The following is an 18606-nucleotide window of genomic DNA, read 5'->3' as shown; positions in this document are numbered from 1 at the left end:
AAACAACCTAGAAAATGCTATCCAGAGAAAGCAGCAGAACGAAACGGACTGGCTGCATAGCTCCGAACAGCAGTAAAAAAAAAGAGGCTGTGAAAGCTCCCCCCCCCCGCCCCTGGTTCTCTGAATGTGCTACTTTACCAAGTGAAAGATTGAAATATAACTCATCTATTGCCACATGTGACTTCATTTCCATTGGTGTGCCTTGCAGGGAAGCCCTGTCTCTGTTCACAGAAGTAGTGGCATCAAATGGAATCAATGCTAGTGGTCCCAGTAATGGCAAGGACTGGTTTTACCCTAAATGACAAAAAGATGTGACACCTGGAGTGGGGGGGGAAAACAAAGAGAGACTGTAAATAGCCATGTTGCTGGCTCAGTGTTTGGGTGCAAAGAGCGATAGGGATACCCTTCTGCCAGGATAGGTATCTATAGAAGGAGAACTGTTTGTTATAAAGACAAATCCCAGTGTCCCAGTTTAAGTATAAGCGCTGTTTAGATGCAGCTGTCCGTGGGCGTCTTTGCTCCTTTCAGCATTCTCACTCAGTCTGAGTGAGACAGATTCTCATTATCATTTATGCAGCATGAGCCATAATTTGGATTGATGTGACTGCTGTTTAATGCAGAGCATTCGTTTCCCCTTGTACAATAAAAGTGCTTTACTTCATTTTGTTCATCAACGTATTGTGCAATTAATTCAGACCTCTTTATTATATCCTGGGCTTACATGTCATGGACTCAAGGGACTTAGAAATGTCTTAATGGTCTCATGGATATGAAAACAATGAGAGCTACGATAGACATTATGCGTTTGCACGCCTCTCACACCTATCTGATCTGGGGGGTTTGGTTGTTTTTTATCTCTGCTTTGCTTTGCTCGTACCTTGTAAATTGCCTCTCTGTGTAACCTGCTGTCTCTTTTCCCTTCCCTAGGCTTGATAACTCAAAGTAACATAAACATGGTGTGAAAGATAAGCAGCAAGTTAAAGAAGACCTGCAGGGAGAAAAAGATGACCCAGGCAACTAGAAACAGGATATGGAGATTTTCCTGACTAGAAGACCGACCAGTCCAGGTGAGTTCAGCTCACTGCAACTAATATCCAGCAATTAGCTGGTTTATGTCAAATATATTGATGGTATGTTTTGTGCAGATTGAGTGAACACCTAATATGCATCTGGCTCCCTTCTTGACAGCATGAAAGTCATATTAGTAAGGCAGAAATGCTTTCCTTTGAGTTTTCAGGACACTGTACCCTTGGTGGGTAAGGTGATAGAAACACTGTGGGGAAGTAGAGGAGCTATTACAATTGTTCCTCCTGTCCTTATCCGGCCTGTGGGGATGGAGACAAGCTCACCCTTCATAGTTCTGTCCTTCTTGTCCCTCACTTGGGGTCTAGCCTGAGGGTAACTAAAGGCTGCAGCTGACACCGGTGTCTTTGCGTTGTGCCCCTGGGTGGGGAGCTGAGGGCAATGAAAGTATCAGCTCAGCAGAAATGCGCAGAGCCTTTCTGAATAAGCAGTGAGGAAGGGCATATAGAAGTTGTCCTGGCTTTACAAATTCCCTTTTAAATCCCAATGGGAAATCAGCAAGCAAAAACATTATTTGGGTTGCAGGGGAAACTGAAGGCATTTTGTAACGGGGGTGGGGGAGCCTCCTCCTGCAACTTTACTGCAAAACAGTCTATGGCAAGATGATTTGGGGAGTTCAGAGGGTTACACTAATGTGGTATCTTGACAAGTGCACTTGAAAGTCCTTTCCAATCTTGGCAAGGAAGAGCTGCTCCTCTGTTTTTCTAAAATCTAACTAGAGCTTTGAGATATAATTGAGGGACTACTCTTCAAGGTTCACTGGCGCTCTAGAAAATGAAGAGACATACCAAAAATGGCATTATGGGGTACATATGATCACTCAGAACATTCCAAGAAAACAACAGCCCTCATTTTTACTGATTAAAAAAAATATGAAAGGGATGCTTTTTCCAGGCTTTATGTACCAGAGAGTGACTGGCATGGACTTGAACAACGTAGTATAGCATGGGTTTGAAATTGAAGCACTTTCACACACTGTGGATTGACAACAGGGCAATTAGTGGGGGGGTTGGGGGTGGGAGGAGAGAGCAGAGAGGGTTTCAGTAAAACACCCCCAAGCTAAAATGAATGCATACTATTACAGACCTGAGACAGAATGATTCCCAAGTGTTTTAATTTGTGCTTCTACTCCTTGTCTCCCTTGCAGTCATCATTTTGGCAACTGCCAGCAACATCCCCGAGATTCAACAGCATTTGCCGAGCAGGCAGCTGCTGAGATGATTATGTCAAATCAGCACGCTTTCCTCTCTTTTCCATGTCTAATGATTCTCACCCTCAGAGAAGTGGTTTAAAATGATGCATACCCCTTGGACTGTGAGGCTGCTAACAGCAGTAGCTGTAGAGCAGGAGTTTGGGTGGGACTGTCACTCACCTTTCTTAAATGCATGCCCTGCAATTAACTTTAAAAATTATTCCACAGAGCCCTGCTATGGCTGGTTTGGGCCTGATCCAAAGTCCTTTCAAGACAATAGAAAATCTTGCAAATGCTCTGGCTTAAGCTCTCTGGGGGCAGCAGAAAAGCTGAGCTTGTGTGAATTCTTAATTTGAGTTTCTCAAACAATCGGTTGAGAAGAACATATAAATCAAGGCTTGCTTGACATTTGCCTCCCTCTCTCTCAGTCAGAACTAATGCCCCCAAAGGCAGAACTGTCACTGCGCTGCGACTGGGAGATACTGGGAAGGAAGGGGAAAGTTGCTAAATGTAACCCAGTGATACTGTTGTTCTGCAGCTGCTGCCAAGCCCTAGAGACAGCATAGAGCAGCACTAAAAAGCTTTGCTACACTCAGAAGGGGGCTGGACTTGTTGTTCAAATGTTCCCCTGGGGTTTTATATCACAGGCTGGTCTTGCATTCCACACCTTAGCATGTTATTTACTCAACAGCTTTCCTTTGCACTGCAATTGCAAAGTCAGTAGTTGATCTGGCTGATACATAAATCAGGTCGTCTGATGCATTTCACACTGCTGTGGCTGTGCAGCATGTGCCTGTGCCACTGCTCACCCTTTCTGCTTCACCTCTGCATCATCACCGTTCAATTCAGAAAGGTCTTGGTCATGAGCTCTCTTTCTGAAATTCCAGTGTGAGCAATCAATCCAGTAATCCTGTGACTTGATTTATAATAATTAATCAATTTTCACTGACCTTAGACATTTAACTAATCCCAACAATTAAGAATAATCTGTTCTTTATATTCAGAGTTAGTAGCAGACTGAAAGCTGAAAAAACAAGCTGAAGAAGCAAGTCTCCCTTTGGAGTCTAAAAGCTCTGGCTTCAAATTCAGACTTGCCGTTTAATCCTACTAGTATTTCACATCACTTGCAAAACAGTCTTGTCCAAAACACTGCCCAGGATCCTACACAGATTCCGTATGTAATTAGTGTATGGGGCAATGAATACCTGCATCACCAAGGATAAAGACCCCTGCAGAACTCCCTGCTTGCTTTCAGTTGTACTGTTCCAACACTGACCTCTGCTCCTATATTGGAACGCAGCAAAACCTGGCTTTGATAATAGCTATGCATGTGGTTCTCATCGGTGTCACACAACCCAGGGTTTGAGAGCTCTGCAATTGGCTGACATCAATTAAGGCCTTTTTCCCTTTATGCTTCCACTGACAATAGCCCTGGCAGCACCACCCACTATTCTGCATCTAGGCTGAGGGAGGGGCTGCATTTCTCCGTCTGGGTTAACAAATTGCATCCTTGCTGCCATGGCATACAGCTGGAGGCAAAACACCTTTCTTTACTCCTGCCTTTTGGGCTAGGACTGCAATGCTGTAAGCAGAAATCTAAATAGCTACATTCAACAGAGTGGTAGGTTTTTGCCTAAATGCTCCTTTACAAATTCCTCCTTTAGCATACCTCCTCGCAGTGCAGGTGTATGTGGGTCAGAACTAATACTGTATTCACAGCATATCTTTGTAGTCATGACTGGCCACTCATCATATTGGGGGCATAAACTATTATGCTAGCAGCATTTGAGTGAATACACAATGCAGAGTGACACTTCAACAGAAACAGGAGTGCAGAATGGAGATTTGCCTAGCTGAGTGGAACACAGCAGGGTTTAGGGAAGCAGTTTAGTGAAGAGGATTCTGACCACAGCCCCAGGATTAATATTTCTGTTCCTACAAAAAGTCTCTACATCTCCAGATTCTTGAACTGAACGTTTAAAAGGCTTCAGAGCTCTCTCTCCCACCAGAGGCCAGGGTACTGGGGTGTTAGCAGTAGAAAAGAACATATTTACCAACTAACACTACTCTTGTTTAACACAGGTAGCCTGTGTTCCTCCGATGTATCACTGATGCCAGTAACTAAGTAGTAATATAAAGAAGTTTTAAATATCTGGATGGCTACGCCAGGCAGAAACTGACTATTAGCTGTAATTTGAGTGAGGATACAGGGAAGCTTGGATCCCCAATTTGGGTAGAGAAATTTTTCTATCAAGTGGCACAATTGCTCTGTGTGATTACCTGAAATCATCAGTGCTACCATATAGGCCTCTCTGGCTCTTGACACATCCTTAGGTGCTGTCAAAGAAACAGAAGAATTGCACAAAGGATATCTATCGTATCTTTATTTACATATCATGGAAACACACATGCAACATGTCACAGGATTTACTACAACGGAACAGCCTGTCCCTATCTCCTGTTACCAAAAATTTTATTTTTGGCTCACTAGGAAAACTATCACTTCCCCAGAAAGCTCCTAAAAATAAGCATTAAAAATAACAGACTTGGCAGGATAACTACATGAGTGAGAGCTGCAGGCTGGGATGTCTTGCCACATCCTTGCAGAAACCAGGTAGTTCTCTGGAAGCAAGAAAGGAAGGAAGGAGTGGGACTGGATGGTCCCAAAGAAGACAGGTAGGAAGCGGTAGTGTGTAACAGCTAGGGAATATCTGTCTGTAGCAGTGAACAAGGGAGAGAGCAAGAGGTCTGTCAGAGGGTCCCCTCTCACCTGAGCAGCCAGCTTCCTGCTGATCCATTTCCCATGTTTGATTCCACCTAGAGGCTACAAGCTTCCTGTCTCCTAGGAACCTCTGGTCCTTAAGGAGGATCTACCTTTCTTCTCAAGCAATAGTTAAGGGGTAAAGTTTAAGCTCAAATCCCCTTTGACTTGAAGGAACTTTCATATCTTGCCTCTGTTGAGAGGAGAAGAAACTACAGAGCCTTTTCCTGCCAGGACCATCAGAACGGTAGTCATGATCATCTCTTACTACCTGGCAGAGGGGCCTCATCCTGATGGCAGGAATGTGCCGGGGGAAGGGAGGGTGAATGCAGCCCTGGTATGGAAAAGGCTGAGGCCACCCTATTTGTAATTAACACGAGCTTCAGTTTGGTTGGAACCTGGCATGTTCAGAGCCTGCAGCTTCAGCCATTTTCTTGTCTTTTTCCTCTAATTCCCATTGCTAGGTATAAATAGTTTGACACCACCTCATGACCATCCAGGCAGGAGTCCCTCCCTCCTAAACATTAATGAATGATCCCTGCTCTCCGTTGGCTGATTCGGGCTCCACACAGCGCCCTTTCCTCCGGGTCACTCTTCGGTTCCGGTGGAATTTGGCATAACAACGTAGCCCTATGGAAAAGACACACATAAGTGAGCAGGAGGGACCAGGGCTCACTACAACAATAATGCCAAACAATTAGTTCTCGGCCTCAGTTCCTGACAGCACCTGCTGCAGTGGGACAGTCCCAGAGCTGGGAGACCTGAGCTGTGTCAAATGAGGTGGCAGAGAAATGCCTCACATGGGCAAGGCATGTTGCTTTCTGGGTCCCGCTATTCTGTTTGGCTCACTGTTCTGGTTTGGGATTCACTGGCTCAGGCAGAAGGTTTCACTGGCTTCTTGAAATACCGATGAATTATCCAGATGGTTTCCAGTGATTTTATGGAAGCCCTGCTTGGTTTCCCCCTATTACTTCCCATTACTGTCTAAGTGATCTCTCCATTGGGAAATTACTATAGACTTAATGTACAGCAGCAATGGCTAGGGAGCTCCCCTTGCTATTTATTTCCCTGAAGCTTCAGGATAGGAAGGAAGAGACTTTGAAGTATATTACTGGGAGGTCTGATCCAAAGCTCACTGCTGATCTTCAGTTTCTCTGTTTTGGATGCTGGAAGTGCAGGGTCTGAAGGAAGCTATCTGATAAAGTGTTGATGAATACTAAAGGGAAAGAAGGCATTTTATGTGTAAAAAACATCAGTACCTATTCACCCATGGCAGTGGAAGGCAATGGGAACCTCTGGTGAAGGTAACTCATCAGTTTCTGGCACTGATAGTTTTATCTTTTGGTGTCTATTGTCTGACTTTGTTACACCAGAAGGCATAGCTAGTTGGGCCAGACAGAGTACAGCCTATGTTTAAATAATTCTCATGAAAGCCCTGATTCTCAGTAGCCCAGGATCTGGTCATTGGGTTTGGCAGAAGCTGATTTGATCATCCTAGAAACTGCAACTCTTTTTACTTCCAGAGCAGGCAGCAGATAGCAACAGTGCCAGCATCCCCAGAGTGGGGGAGGCTGAGGATTTATAGCTTTTATGATGAGACAGCCCATAAACTGTCCTTGAGTACTTATACACGGGAGATCCAGCCGATGCCAAAGGTCACTGAGCAGCCTTTTGGAGTGCATGTCCCTGGGCTATGTTGAGACCAGCTACCTTGAAGCTGGGGTTTTGCCTCTCATTACCAATCCCCCCAGGGCAGTCTGGTCTCCCAGGAGAGCACACAAGATCAGAGCTCTGCTCTTATCTAGGCATCTTGTCTATCTTATCTGAACCCTACATCTCTGGGGATCTTTTTAATGCTACAGAGGATGAACATTTGGCATCAGTTTATAACTAGCTTAAGTATAAAGCAGGGCCAGGGGGTGGGGGGGTGGGGAGCAGCCCTCATTAGGCTTGCAGAAACACTTTTCTAGGCTAATCTATCAGAATATCAACTTTGAGGAGGAACTTCAAGTGTTACACGACACACCCAAGGTGAAGACTATCACGTAACATTGCAACTCCAGAAAGCAGTCTGTTTAATTGGGTGAATGACCTGGTTCAGGTCTCTAGGTACCCAACACAGGTCACAAAATTTGGCCACCAGAGTTTTGTTCTGGCAGACAAGATGCAGTGCCTGGAGCTGATCTTGAACATGTTCAGACTAGAAGAGTGCCTTTCAACATCTTCATAACACAACTGTCCATTAAGGGCTGCTGTGGATTCTTCAGAAATAGTTTTAAGAAACAAAGGTCTATGTCCTTTCCGCACGTACTAAATTGCAACAGTTTCGGTTGAAATTAACTCAGGAAAGTCATATTAGGCATATGGTCATGTAAAACAAGGACAGTAGTCTGTTTTTATAACTTGTGATACTTGAAAGCACCATTGAAGTGTTAATATATTGTGGCTGCTTCTGTTAGGTTTGTAGATATCAGGATTTTTGTTTTCAAGATGGAGAACAAGATATCCTAGACAACTCAATGGTCACACTGAGTCAGTTGCAGGGAAAGGCTAAGAGCAGCAGAGTATGGCTCCTGTTTTCACATGCAAACCACTATTCCGAGTCAACGCAGCCAACTATGAAGCCAGCTGGAAGGGGGAGAGCAAAGAGCTGAACTCACCTTCAGTGCACATACAGTCATCATAACATTTGTTGTTAAGGCCTCGATTGTGTGGTTTGCAGAGGTGCTCACGCAAGTCGCAACAAGAGCCTGCAACACAGGAACAAGGGTCAGCACAGCTTATTTATCCTCTTCCCTTGTGGGGCTATTGACACCCATGACAGCTGCATGGTACAGATATCATCGGTTCCCACAACACACCTAGAGAGCCTCTGCCCTCCCCTCTGCATGCCACTTTCCATCAGTATTAAAAATCAGGATACTTGTCTTAGAACCTGGGCTAGATTTCAAATAATCTTATATCTGAAGACTCTACCGAGCTGATCCTGACCTGGGAGGCAGTCAAGGTGGTGATCACATGGCTCTCCTTCAGCTGTCACTGTTTCATTTCCGCTGTTGGGGCTCTTACTGCGGCGTTTCTCTATGGAAAAAAAAAAAAGATGCTGATAGAAAATTTCATGCTAGTGTTTTTATTTTGGAGCCTATATTGTTCCAGGGTAAAAACAGCCTCAAACTTCAAGAGTTTGAACTGTAAACCTTCATGGTCTAATCTCCTCCCTATTTCTCAACCCTCCGTCTGTCATTTTTTCCTCTGCCCTCAAACTATGCATCCAAATGAGAAACATTCTGAAACTGAGCACAAAACACAATCAGCATTATGCTTTTCCTTTCTTTCCCCACCACTGTGATCTCACATGATTCAGCACATCTGTGAACACTAACCACGGGACAAGCCTTTCAGAATGACTTCTGGGAAAGAGGACAGGGAAGTTTAGCACCTTTCTTTTTAGCAGATGGCCACATTTCTGGTTTGAGATCCTCATAATCTGTCCAGTCAAAGAGTGCCATATCTAGGGTGGGCATCACATCCCCATCTTGCCTGAGGCGGGCCTGCAAATCACAAGAAACCAAAGAGACAATGGATTACACCTCTGTAGTGACACTGAAGTCTTTTGCAAATTTTCCTGGTGCTTTTAGACCTTAAAAAGGCTTTATGATTTCTGTCCCCTCCCCACACCCCGTCTTGTCCACTGGGGTTTCTTGGCATCTCATTTTCAGAAGGAAAGAGCTTTCCCTTGTTGCAGCGGAAGCCAAGAGGGAAGTTTCCACTGCTTCTATGTGTGGACAAAAGGTGAGCAAGGAGCATTAGGACATGCTGCCTCTCCAGCCATGTGCTCATACTGCCTCTCTGATCTTCCAAGCTGAATGAAGATGGCTAGCTAAGGGAGAGGTAGGGCAGGGAAGAGAAGCGACTAAAGGAACTGCTTATGAAGAAAAGGAGTTTAGATGTCTCCAAGACAGAGAGCTGCTTTTTTTTTTTTGCTTTTGCTGGCTTTGGTGTTAAGCAAGCACTTACCTCTAACTGAAAAGAAATAAACCAACCAAAAACTGGACCTTAGCTGCAGGAGATTTCTGTCTGCATCAGAGGTACGGTGCAGTTACCAGCTTCCTCTTTACCTGTGACCGTGGTGATGTGGCTGGAAGAACAGGAGGCTCTTCTGTGGAAACAGCTAGTTCCAGTGCAGTGATGAGAAGCATGGTGGGAGTCAGACCTGTAGCTTCCTCTGCCTGGAGGTTTTGAAACTGTTCTGCAAAGCTTTCAGGCTTCTTATACAGGGAACTTGGCCCATTATCAGGAGTCTTCCCTGCAGAGGGCAACAGGTACAATAGCATTAGCTTTCTCACCCCTTTTCTCTCCATGTGCCATAGATTTGACTCAGATGAATTCAGATTTCATCCAGCCACTGGGCAGTGTTCTACCACCCTGATCTGCTGTTTAGACCAGCGCAAAACAGAGTCATGTGCTATTAAATTAAAGTGATAGATCAGGTCCAGAGTATATGCATCTTGATTTTTACACGTTTAAGTCATACATAATCACATCTTCTTGAAGATATGTCTATGTCTTGCTTAAGAAGCAAAGGATTTCTTCTGGTCTCAAGCATACATTTTAAAACTGATGGATTAAGCTGCTTGCAAATACCTGTGAACACATTCTTATCTGATTTTAGTAGTGGGTTATTTCAATTTAGCTTAAGTCAGGACCTACCTAACTTGAAATAAGAATAGCTTCTCAGCCCAGGCCCTGCTTTTCCTAAGTATTAATTTAAAAATAGACCTTAAGTTAAACCAAAGAAACAAGGCCTGTTTTGTAGTCTGCAAACATTGCTTCAAACCAGTTTTGTTGCATACTCTTCTATATTGCTTAACATGAGTTGTTTAGTCAGTTCCCTAAGAAGACAATAGAGTTCTTACTGATGCAGGGAGGAGTGACAGCTGGAACTTGGGGATAGCGACACCCAGCTTGTCAAATAGTGTAGATTGCCACAAATTGCCTGGCTTTAACAGAACTAAAGATTTACCACACTGAGCACACCATACCACAGAGACACACACCCACAACTTGACCTGCAAAGGAAAGCAGTCCCAGTCAAAAACAAGCAACGTTTTAAATTAGTGCAATTTCACACATGCAAAATTTATATTTCTTTGTGGTTCAGCATAAATATAGAAGAATACAAGCTCTGACGAGAAGAAATTGATTTTCAAGCTAAGTAGAAGTTTTGTATTATTTCTAGTTCTAGTAATCTTTCAAAGTCAAAGGAGAGACTGAGCTTGGCTTGGCTCATGTTTGTTCATATATTGAACCATTTACTAAAAAAGCAAAAAAAGAGGAGGCCACCCCAAAACAATGCCTCAGGTCCTAGAAACTTTCAGAGCTCCCCCTGTAAGGCAAACCAGGTCATTTTTCCCCAAATTGCAGCCAGCAGTTAAAAACCTCTGGTTCTGGAGTTCCCTTTTTTTCTTGTGCCTCTTTTGTTTGGCAGATTTCTCCCCAGAGCAAGCACGCATCCCACACCCTCCACATACCCATGTGGCTCAACCACAGCTGCATCTTCTTGCCCTCACACAAGTGACACTCATTTCCACTGACCCAACAGCCTCAGCTTCCCTTGGAGCTCAAATACCTCTGTGGTGCTTCAGCCTGTCTTTGCGGCTGTGTCGCCGATGTTCTCGGTTCTGCTTCTTTCCTCTCTCAGACCCAGGGGACTGGTTCTCCCTCTCAGGATATGGGAGCTCAAAACCCAGGAACACATCCTTATTCTGTTTCAGGGCTGCTGGCTGTCCCTCTGCTGCCAGCTCTTCCGCAGCTGGAGCTCCGCTACCCATTCTGAGGGCCTCTTCCCCTGCTGACTGCCCTCTAGAAGGCATGGCATGGACCCTCTCCTTCTTGGCCAAGCCATGCTTGTGGTGGTGCCCACTTCTGGGCTGCTGCAGCCACATCTCTTGATTTTGAAGATGGTTGTTGTTCTCTGGGACATTTTTGAGCTTTGTGCCAGGGTCCAGGGAGACTGCAAGACTGATGTCAGAAAGAACCAGCACACACAGGAAAAGGAAAGGAGAGGAGAAGGTGGAAGAAGTTGCCATAATCCTGGGTGCTTTGCCTCACCTGCAATTAAAATTAAAAAAAAAAAAGCAACCAAATTCTAGGAACTGTAAAGGCAAGCACGATTCAGACCTAGGACACTTGGATGAAACCAATTATGGTGTCCAGAGCTGGAAGTGATTCTTTTTTTCCCCCTCCTTGGTTACCTCCTCCTGTCCCAGCCCTGGTTACAGCAGCTGAGACACACGTGCAGGGCCTGCAGGGCTGAGAGGTCCCAGTTTCATGTGCAAATGAGGGCCATCAATCAGTAGGACACTTCCCTTTGATTCCTGACTAGCCCCCCTACCCTCCCATTCACAGCCTACCATCTGAGGGGCTGGGGAGGCTGGCTCCTGCAGGCCACAGCTCCAGAGCCGCCTGCACAGCACCAGCTGTCTGGCTAGGGCTGTTTGCTGCCAGGTTGGCATCCTGGGCCTGGCTGGCACTGGCCTCTCCTCACTGCTGGTTTCCTTGCAATGAAGACGTTAGGATGAACAGAACTGGAGGCAGATGGTGGCCTTGCAGGACCAGCAACAGCTCTGAGCAGCTCAAGACGGAGAGACACGCACATGCACACACATACTGCTTCAGGGTGGCTGAAACTGGTCAAGGGAAGAAAAAACACTGGAAATTTTGTGCTAATACCTCACAATATAGCAGAGAAACAAACTTTCTGCTGTCAGCAGAGCAGGGGATGTTGGTCTAAAGACCAAGGGGCAAGGGCAGGGAGGCAGACTGAGTTTTCCCTAGCTTGTCCCACTTTCCCTCCTTGACCCTACACAGGTCACTTCACCTTACCCCACCAGGTGAGGCTGTCACTGGGAGGGTAATTTAAGTCCAAAGAACACCGAGACCAGGTCCCTCAGCACAGTGGCTGCACAGTATTCTCATTCATTCTGCTTCACGGTAATATTTTTGAGGGTCTTCCTTCATCCCTGGGTTTGTGTTATGAGACATGGCTTTGGGACATTGCAGAAGTCAGACGCTTCTCCAGTTAGGTCATTCTCCCCTGTCCTTTCCCACAAAAGGGGGAAAGGGATTTTCAGCATTTCCAGTGCAGCTTTTCACTTTGGGGTAGCTTTCTCAGACTGTCCCTCTCAAGCTGGTCGGATGAAGGCATTCTTAAAGCCAGAGTTCCTGGTGACACTGTCACAAAACCAGGCCTATGCTTACATTTGAGAAATACTGTTCACAAAGTTACAGCCACAGCTCTTCACTCGACCTCCTCCCCATCTTTCTTGCACCCCAGCCCCCAGCTGCACCTGATTTCCATCTGTCTGTTCACCAGGCAAACCACTTTGCTGCATAATTACAATGGCTTGTACTCCCTCCTCCAGGTGTTTTTCTGCCTGACCAGCCATTGTCACCTGTGAAGGGCAGCAGGTAACATCCCTTTAGGCCAATCTCAGTGCCTTTTTGTGAAGCTGACAGGAGACACCCTAAGAATGGCCTTGGTTCTTCCTCTCCTCTTTTCTCTTAACCTGTGAGACAGGTGTGAAATGTTTTGAGTCAGTGAAACCTCTGCCATCACAGTAGCCCCAGCCTCATGGAGCACCTGGGAAGTTTGCAGGGAGATGTCTTCATCCTCTTAATTGAAAAGCCTGCTTACTCATTTACCAGCAGATTCTGCCTTTCCAAGATTCATCTCTCTTGTTGCTTAGAGCCTGGGTGCAGATTTTCAGCTCAGACCTCCCCTGGAAAGAGGTAGGCAGCACAGGGGCTTCTCTTTAATGCAATGTCCGAAAAGCAGGTCTTTCTACTGGCCACAGAGGACAACAAACCGCTACCTGAGTACTGAATTAGGAGGTGCTGGGTGGTTCATTTGCCAAAGGCATAACACTGAAATAGTACTTTATTGGCAGCTACCTGGAACAAAGGAAAACCAGGCCAACAGCTAAATCTATTAACAAAGTGCTTGAAATCCTGCTTCAAACTCAATGGAACAAATAGCAACCAAGCAAAACCCAAGCTCTGCATCTACAGTCTTTGTTTTTTCCTAGGATTTTCTCTTTAAGAGCCAGAGCAAACCAGCTGCATCAAGGCGGCATTCAGAACAACTCAAAGAGCTGGAAACAGCATCTTACCTTTTCATCTGTAGGCAAAATGCCAAGAGGAGAGAACAAGTGCAAAGAGAATGCAAGGCAGGTGTCTCCTATCTCACTCACACAGACATGGGCTCTTTGATGGTGAACCCGACAGACACATTAGCTGTGGATTCTGGTTTTCAGCAGGAGCTAGAAAGCAGCTAAATGCTGCAGGGCAGTTATACAGAAGGTCTGCTTCAACGTGTAGGGGGCATTTTTTTAAGCTGCCCAGCTGTCTTGTTGGCATGACACAGGATGAAAGTGCAGCTAGAGCACGTGGGTTGCCTCATCCCTGCACTGGCTGAGAGGGCAGGCTAACATGCTGTGTTACTGTGTCAATGGCAATCTTGCATCAATAATGCAGATAAATACCTGCCCTGCACTGTTGTCAGGGGAGGTCTGAGCCGTTCGCCAAACGAAAACAGTGCATGCACAAGTTTTGGTGCCTTGGCTTAACGCAACACTGCTCTGCCAGAGGCACAGAAGTCCCAGCCTTCTCTCTTAACCAATTATTTGCATGTCGTGATCTATCTTTAACGTCAGAAACCTCTTCCTACATTCTGCATTTTTCTTACCCTATAGAAGCTGTAAAATTCACACTTCCAAAAGACAGCTAGAAGACACAATGGCATCCCTGGTTCTCCTCAGTGCTCAAGTTCATCAATATCTGAGCACCAAACTCCACTCTCTCCTCTGTTACAACCACAGTCCACAAAAGAAGCCCGTGCTAGCCCCGGGCTTGTTGATGTAGGTGACAGCAATGGTCTCACACTGCTGATGCACCTTTTCTGCAAAGGGTGACGTTCTGCCCAGACACATAGGCCAGGCAGAAAGAAGTCTGGTTTTGTAAGGAGATGATTTTCCTAAACTGCTCTAAAACAAATACACGTCAGAAGTCCAGAATTCATCCTTTTCTTAGGGTTCATATAGTAATAAAGGAAATATCTAAAGAACTTGCCAAGTTAAGCTGCCCCTGTAGTTCTTCACAACACGAGACCCACATCCTCCTTACTCCACCCAGTGCCTTGCACTTCAGTTTTGTATATATATAAAAATATATATCTCCTCAGGATTACGAACCACCTGCCTCTTGAGGTAGCAAATTTGCCTAGTAACAAGAAAATGTGTAAAGCAAAGATAAGGCCTTAGCACTACCCAGGGTGCAGGCTCAGGGCTGATGAATAAGTTGCGGTGCTCTCTCTCAGCCACTATTTCTGATCCATTTTGGGTTGCTAGTGCATGGTCACAACCCTGTAAGGGAAATCAGGGGTTGTTTTGCATCTTGAGTAACTTTCCCTGTGGGCAGTCTCTTTCTCTGTACTCACTGATACAATTGCTATTACTCTGCTCTCTGCTTGCAATCCTGCCAGGCAGCCATGGACCGAGCAGGTACACAGAAACTCAGGCCTGTTTTTTCCCCTATAAATACAGTTATGTCACCTTGGTGGGGAATTAGGCTCTGAAACTGCCACTGCTGTATTTGTTTTGTATTTGACAAAGCAGGACCATCAGATCATCTACGTTCATTCATGTATCTGCCTTAAAACATGATACATGACAGTCCTAGCCTTAACTTTTGACTTCATGTCACAGCCAAGAGAAGCAACACACTTGAACCAAGAAATAGAGAATATCAAGATCCTTTATCATCCCAGACCACAGTGATGCAGTTTGTATGCTTAAGGGCTGAACTAAGCTAGGCCCAAGTACATACTCTGGGCCAGATTTCTCTTTGGCTCTGATAAGCTCAGACTTTGGCAGGAGTGCGTAAAGAATTCCTGGACTCCAGACAATCCCAAGCTGCAGCAATAGACAAAGTGTATATGCATCTACATGGGTGATGTGTGCGTGTGCATGTGTGGCAGGGATGATAGACAATAAACCCAGCTTCGCGTGCCAGGCTCCCTGTAAATAAGAAGCCACAGGGTGATGGATGGGCTTGGGAAGGCCTGGAGCAGAATGGACAGGGTAGGCTCTATGGTAGCTGACATGCAGAGAGCTGGCTGGAGCCAGGAGGATGGCATTGTGCAGATAAATGAGATTTCACTTCCCTGCTGGGTCTCTTTCCATCTGTTTTTCTGTTTCTGGAGGCAAATGCTGGGAAGCTTCATATACAACCTGCCAAGAGACCTTCCCATTTCAAAGGGATCTCTCCAAGCTTTCTAGAGTCCCCAAAAGCAGACAGGTAATCTTATATGCACCCTTCTCTTTTCCTCCCTGGGGCAAAAGTAATAACACTGTTCTTCTCTCCAACATTTCTTGCACACTCACTTTGTAAAGAATATTTTATTTTTTGCTGCTGGCCCAGACAACCTTGGGACGACAGAGCAGCAGAGTGCCCTGCTCACAGATCTCCAGCCCTTTTGAGTCCCCCTTCAAAGCTACCCTCCTCCTTCCTTAAGTTTCCTTTATCCATCACCTTTCCTCCGTACCTTGCCTTTCATATTTATCTGACTCCACAGTTTCCTTGTCCCTCATGACTGTTTGGTGTGAGAGATTTTCCCTCCCTATTTAGCTATTTAGGCTAGGTTACTTGAATCCCGCCACCACCCTTTGAAACATCTACCTGCCTTTCGCTTGTGTTGTTTTCTCTCACTTTCAGCCACCACTAAACAGCGCTCCACTGTAGAAAGGGCCAAATTCACTAATACACTAATTGCACAGTGGCACAAGAGACAGGACATAGAGATTCAGGTTTGCAGGGGTTTGACTAGTAGCTGTAGTTGCCCCTGTGCCTCCACAAAGCATCTTACTGGGGGCAACTCACACCCAGCGGCCACTTGAAATGTGACTCTCAGAATCATAGAATTCACATAGAATCACAGAATACACATTCATAGACACACTCAACATTAGTTGAAGGGCTGGAACTGGGACTCCCTTTTGCTGACCCACTGGCCCGAGGCAATCTCCTCCCTTTGCCGGTAGCTCTGGCTGACAGACTGCGCTCTGCCTGCCTAACCACTGAGGACAGGAGCGGCTTGTTCACACAGCACGACCCAGGAGATACCCTCTCCTGCAGCCCAGCTTGTGAGCAAGCCAGCAGTTTTGTACTCATCACTGAGTCACTGCTAAGCTCCAGCACCCTGGCTTTGACGAACACTGGACACCTTGCAAATCCTTCAAGTCACTACGTGCCTCTCTCCTTCAGCCACAGCCATGGCATCCTTTCTCCTGTGCCAAGCCTGACCCGCACAGAGGGCTTCACTGCTCAGTGTCAGTGTGCGAGCAGGGAGGGTGCAGCACCAACACCCTCCAGGGACAGAGCAGCCCAGCAAGTCACTGTATTGAAGTGGAAGAGGGGCACGTGAATGAATATGCAGTACCCTCTGCTCTGCTTCCCCCGGGACTTCACGAGTGGCTGACACAGCCATCATAGGCAACCTGCTATCAAACAGAGTCTACGCTACCCAATAATGAGATTAAAATAGCAATGAGTCCGAGATTAGCATCCAAGATATAGTCGCTTGCTGTCACCACAGCAGAGAAGACTCTCCAGTTTAATGCACAATGCCTAGTGACAAATGAGACACAATCAATAGCAAAGGTCATTGCTCACCCAGCTGGAAAGCACCCGCCAGTGTGACAGGGAGGAAGGGGGGCAGATTTGGCCCAATCTTCACTGGATGTGTCCCGACTGGCAGAGCAGTTAGGCTGTGCTTTCAACATTTTTCCTTGCATGTCATTCTAACTTTGAACCTAAATGTGTAGGATTAATGCCTCCTTCTGCAAGGGAGAGGAGATGGGAACACAAAACCATTTCCATTAAAACATCTGGTTGACGGAAGACTTCAGGTGTGAATTGGATAAATGTCACTTAAATCCTACATGATGAATTACTGGCTGTAATAAGCCATTAACTGATGCCAAATTGATTTAATTCAGAAACAAGGTCTCACTTTTATCAACAGAGGAAGAGCAGAGAATAACCCGCGGGTACTCAGGGGCTCGGGGCGTGTGCATGTGTGGCAGCGCACTGCTCGGCAAACACAATGACTCTGTGGGAAAAGCTTCTTTCACCCCTCGGCCACTTTCCCGCAGCAGCTCTGGCTCAGAGCCGGGACGTACCCCTGGGGTGCGCGAGGGGCTCAGCAGCTACCTGCGAGAGGGCCGATGCCTCTGTCCGAAGAGACTTTCCTTCCACGCGAGGGGAGAGCCATCTCGGGAGGGAGCTTGCAGTTGCAGTAGCCCCTCAAGTAGCGGGGACTTGCAGCCGGGTGGTGGGGCACAAGCCCCAAAGCCCACGCTGCTCATCCCTGCAAGGTGCACGGCGCTGCACACAGCGCTGAGGCCGAGCCGGGGGGCAGAGCCGCGGCGGGAGCGGGGGAGCCAGGAGCCTGCTCCCCGGCACGGGTGACAATAGGGCTGGCTGAAGGCACCGCGCACCGGCACCGGGCGCTGTCCAGGCTCGGAGCTCGGCTCCCACCACCGAGCGATGCCGCCGCGACCCGAGGCACCGCGCACCGGGGGCGCCCCGGCGGCGGCAGCCTGGAGGCGGCGGCACTGGGGGGGTCCCCGCCACCCCCGGCCTTTGTCTCCTCCGGGGCGCACGGAAAGTGGGAAAGTGTCGTTCCCCCCGCCCCCCCAACCTCTGGGAAAGCAAAGGGAAATGGGCTCGGCGGAACATGCACCCCCGGGCTGGGGGCAGGGGGAGCGCGGTGCCGCCGGCGCTGCCTACCTGTCCGCAGCTCCTCGGTCTGGCAGGGCTGAGCCCGGCAGGCAGGGCAGGGCAGCGGCTGTGCGTGCAGCGGGAGGGGAGGCAGGTCTGCCGGGGGGGCAGGGGGGTGTTCAAACCCGAGAGGAGGAGGAGGAGGAGAAGGAGGAGGAGGAGACAGGGGGAAGGCAGTGGGGGAATGTGGGGAGGAACTGGGGACGCCGGGAATCCCGGGGGACTGGGGCGCATGGTGCGGGGGGAGGTGGGGCTGGGAGGGGCTCAGGGTGTGCTGGCCGCGGGGGTGCGGAGGGTGCTGTAGGGGGGTGCTGTAGGGCGTCATGATGCGGGGGTGCCCGGTGCGGAGGGGGGGGTGTGCGGGAGCGCACACCCCGCGCTCCCGCAGGGCTGGTGGCAGGAGCAGTCCCTGCCCCGGCCGGGGACGGGGGCAGACAAAGGACGGAGACAAAGGCAGGGCGGCCCGGCCCGGGTAGGGTGGGGTCACGGCGGGACCCCCGCTCACCGGTACGGCTCGGCGGGGCGGGCTCCCCGCAGGGGCGCCCCCGCCTAACGGTAACGGGGTGGGGAGCCGGGCCGGGTGACCAGCGTCCCCCGCTGCCCGCACCGAGCACCCGGCCCCGCTGCAAGGGCGGGAGCTGCGGCGCGGGGGGTGCGGGCCGGGGGGCGGCTGGGACCGGGCGGCGGGGACCGCGCACCCCCCCGCGCCCCGCACCCGCTCCTCCCGCCG

At 48.0% G+C, this 18606-nt stretch overlaps 1 protein-coding gene across 2 annotated transcripts; it reads right to left on the bottom strand.

Annotated features, from left to right (window-relative positions):
• Positions 1-4644: 4644 nt before the first annotated feature.
• Positions 4645-18600, bottom strand: DRAXIN (dorsal inhibitory axon guidance protein). Of its 2 annotated transcripts, XM_064470542.1 has the most exons (7): positions 17886-17997; positions 10666-11147; positions 9155-9342; positions 8476-8587; positions 8028-8117; positions 7697-7786; positions 4645-5666 (listed from the first exon to the last, which is right to left on the bottom strand). In XM_064470542.1, exons 2-7 carry the CDS (start codon positions 11123-11125, stop codon positions 5554-5556), a joined length of 1053 nt encoding a protein of 350 aa, XP_064326612.1. In that variant the 5' UTR covers positions 11126-11147; positions 17886-17997; the 3' UTR covers positions 4645-5553. The 2 variants fall into 2 exon arrangements, with proteins under 2 accessions (XP_064326612.1, XP_064326613.1); XM_064470543.1 differs by lacking the exon at positions 10666-11147 and having other exon boundaries at positions 17886-18600.
• Between the last annotated feature and the right edge of the window lie 6 nt (positions 18601-18606).

This window comes from Phalacrocorax carbo, chromosome 20, assembly GCF_963921805.1.
Source record: "Phalacrocorax carbo chromosome 20, bPhaCar2.1, whole genome shotgun sequence".
Classification (NCBI taxonomy): domain Eukaryota; kingdom Metazoa; phylum Chordata; class Aves; order Suliformes; family Phalacrocoracidae; genus Phalacrocorax; species Phalacrocorax carbo.
This window is presented reverse-complemented; position numbering and strand designations above follow the sequence as displayed.

Bases quoted from the DNA above. Each gene is read 5' to 3' on its own strand.
- DRAXIN (XM_064470542.1), bottom strand. From the start codon at position 11,125: ATGGCAACTTCTTCCACCTTCTCCTCTCCTTTCCTTTTCCTGTGTGTG. The intron at 8,588-9,154 runs GTAAAGAGGAAG...TGTGATTTGCAG, and splicing joins CCACATCACCACGGTCACAG to GCCCGCCTCAGGCAAGATGG. The intron at 5,667-7,696 runs GTGAGTTCAGCT...TCTTTTCCATAG, and splicing joins TGACTGTATGTGCACTGAAG to GGCTACGTTGTTATGCCAAA.